Source organism: Notothenia coriiceps, unplaced genomic scaffold (genome assembly GCF_000735185.1).
Source record: "Notothenia coriiceps isolate Sejong01 unplaced genomic scaffold, NC01 NC01_scaffold00031766, whole genome shotgun sequence".
In the NCBI taxonomy this organism is placed as follows: Eukaryota; Metazoa; Chordata; class Actinopteri; order Perciformes; family Nototheniidae; genus Notothenia; species Notothenia coriiceps.
In genome coordinates, this window is record NW_011364467.1 from 1 (window position 1) to 2,039 (window position 2,039).

At 46.3% G+C, this 2,039-nt stretch overlaps 1 protein-coding gene across 1 annotated transcript; it reads right to left on the reverse strand.

The window, feature by feature from the left end:
* Window positions 1-211: 211 nt before the first annotated feature.
* Window positions 212-1,670, reverse strand: LOC104960269 (cholesterol 7-alpha-monooxygenase-like; the record flags this gene model as incomplete). The annotated part of the gene is made up of 2 exons (XM_010788251.1): window positions 212-1,006; window positions 1,492-1,670. Coding segments are annotated over 2 exons (491 nt in total), but the record flags the coding sequence as incomplete, so codon positions are not given.
* Window positions 1,671-2,039: the final 369 nt, after the last annotated feature.

A 2,039-nucleotide genomic window follows, 5' to 3' on the forward strand; every position in this document is an offset into this window, starting at 1 on the left:
GATCACTACGTGACAGAAGTTTTCAAAACCGTTTATGGTCTCCGGTACTTCCAGTCCAACGCCTACTGCATGCACAGCGTTAGAACATCGGGCCTTCAAAATAAACGGGACCGCGACCCACCAGTTGAGAACCACTGGTTTAGAGGGTGACACAATGTGTGTTCTGTGTGCTTGCCTGCACCACATGTGTATAACTCAATGTCATGTTCTGTAGCCAGTAGCAGCTCCTCTAAAGCCCTGAATCTGAACGAGATCTACTCTCTCTTTCTTTATTTGTTATTAAAGCTACAGACCCAGAGTCATCTCTTTAGTAACAGCTGGAAGAGAGGGGGGGGGGGGTATAGAAGTATCTGTTTGGGGTTTGGAGCAGGACACTTCAGATATCTGATACCCACAATGTATGCCTACAAACAGCATGATAGGAGACCTTTAATGTGAAGTGGGCGTGGTTCAATCCAAACTGGGTTTGACGTGTTTTAGAAGTACTATGGTCTGTGTTTACATTAGCAAGTAGCGCTAACTAGAAATAGAGGGCTTTGAAGCTAGAATGGGTTTCTGTTTGGTATTTGGAGCAAAACACTTCATAGACATGTTTTAAAAAAATATTTGTATATATCTGAGACCCATAATATACTGTATGCCTCAAAACAGCACGATAGGAGAGCTTTAAGGCGAGAGGTTATGAAGGTGGAAGCTACTCGGCCGGGCTCTGGCTGGCGGCTCTCAGCCGGTAGTGGAAGCGTACGTCTGCGTCCGGCAGCAGGATGCCCAGCCCGGCCCGGCTGTAGTCCAGAGAGACCCGGTTCTGACCCGGCTGCAGGTCCAGGTCCAGGTACAGCAGCACCAGACTCAGGAACTGCTTGATCTCGTTGACGGCGAAGTATCGTCCGGGACACATGGAGGCGCCGGAGCCGAAGGGCATCAGGAAGAACTTCAGCTTCTGCCCGCTCTTATAGAAGTCCGTCTTCACTCGGCCGTCCTGGACGAAGCGGTCGTAGCGGAACGACTGGAAGAAGAGGAAGAGGAAGAAGAAACAGGTTTATCACCAGGTAGCTTGACTTGGTGTCATGGTGCATACAAACAAAATAACATACAAAATATTTGAAATAATACAAAATATATAAACGGGGGTACCTGGGGGTCTTGGTAGATCTCGGGGTATTTTGAGCAAAACACTTCAGAGGTTTTTTTACTGCACAGATTTGATATTTTAATCCGTTCTATTTCAAAGGAAATGCTGCTAATATCTTTTCTTGTTTATTTTTTAATGTTATTATAGTTTTCTTAAAATAGTTTTCTATCTGTGTTTTTAAATTCTTGTTTTGCTTTTATGTCTGCACCACGACATCAAGTCCAATGCCTCGTACGTCAACCCACCTGGTGCTCAACCTGTTTCTGAGACATGTGTTTTTATATCATATGTGCCTAAACATAGCATAATAGGAGACCTTTAATGTGAAGTGGGCGTGGTTAACTCTGAGCGGGGGGTACCTGGGGGTCCTGGTAGATGTCGGGGTCCATGTGCATGCTCTGGGGGTAGAGGGCGATCACGTCTCCCTTCCTCACGGACGCAGAGCGCTCTTCATCCAGACGCAGACTGAAGTCCTCCTGAGACACCCGGATGTTGGTGGAGGCCGAGGACAGACGCAGACCCTCGCTGATGGAGCTCTCTGGGGAATAGAGATGTGAGAAACACACTCAACAGTGTTTACTGACAGATCTCAGGTCTGATCATACAAATACCAAAGACCGGATTTCAACCAAAAACAAATTCAGTCCCGTTTTTCTGGTCAGAGAATACGAGACATCAGGGGCCGTATTCACAAAGCATTTTATCTTACCGCTAGGAGTGCTCCTAACTCGCGCTAAAACATTTTACGTAGGAGTTTTTTCTTAAAAGTTATTCACAAAGCCGCTGAGACCTACTCATACTAAGGATAAATCACTAAGAGTGAACTAAGAGTGACGCGCCGTTGCTATGGATGACGTCGATTCTCGTGCATGAGTTTAGAAGCGGTCAGTACGGTGATTGGTTGTTC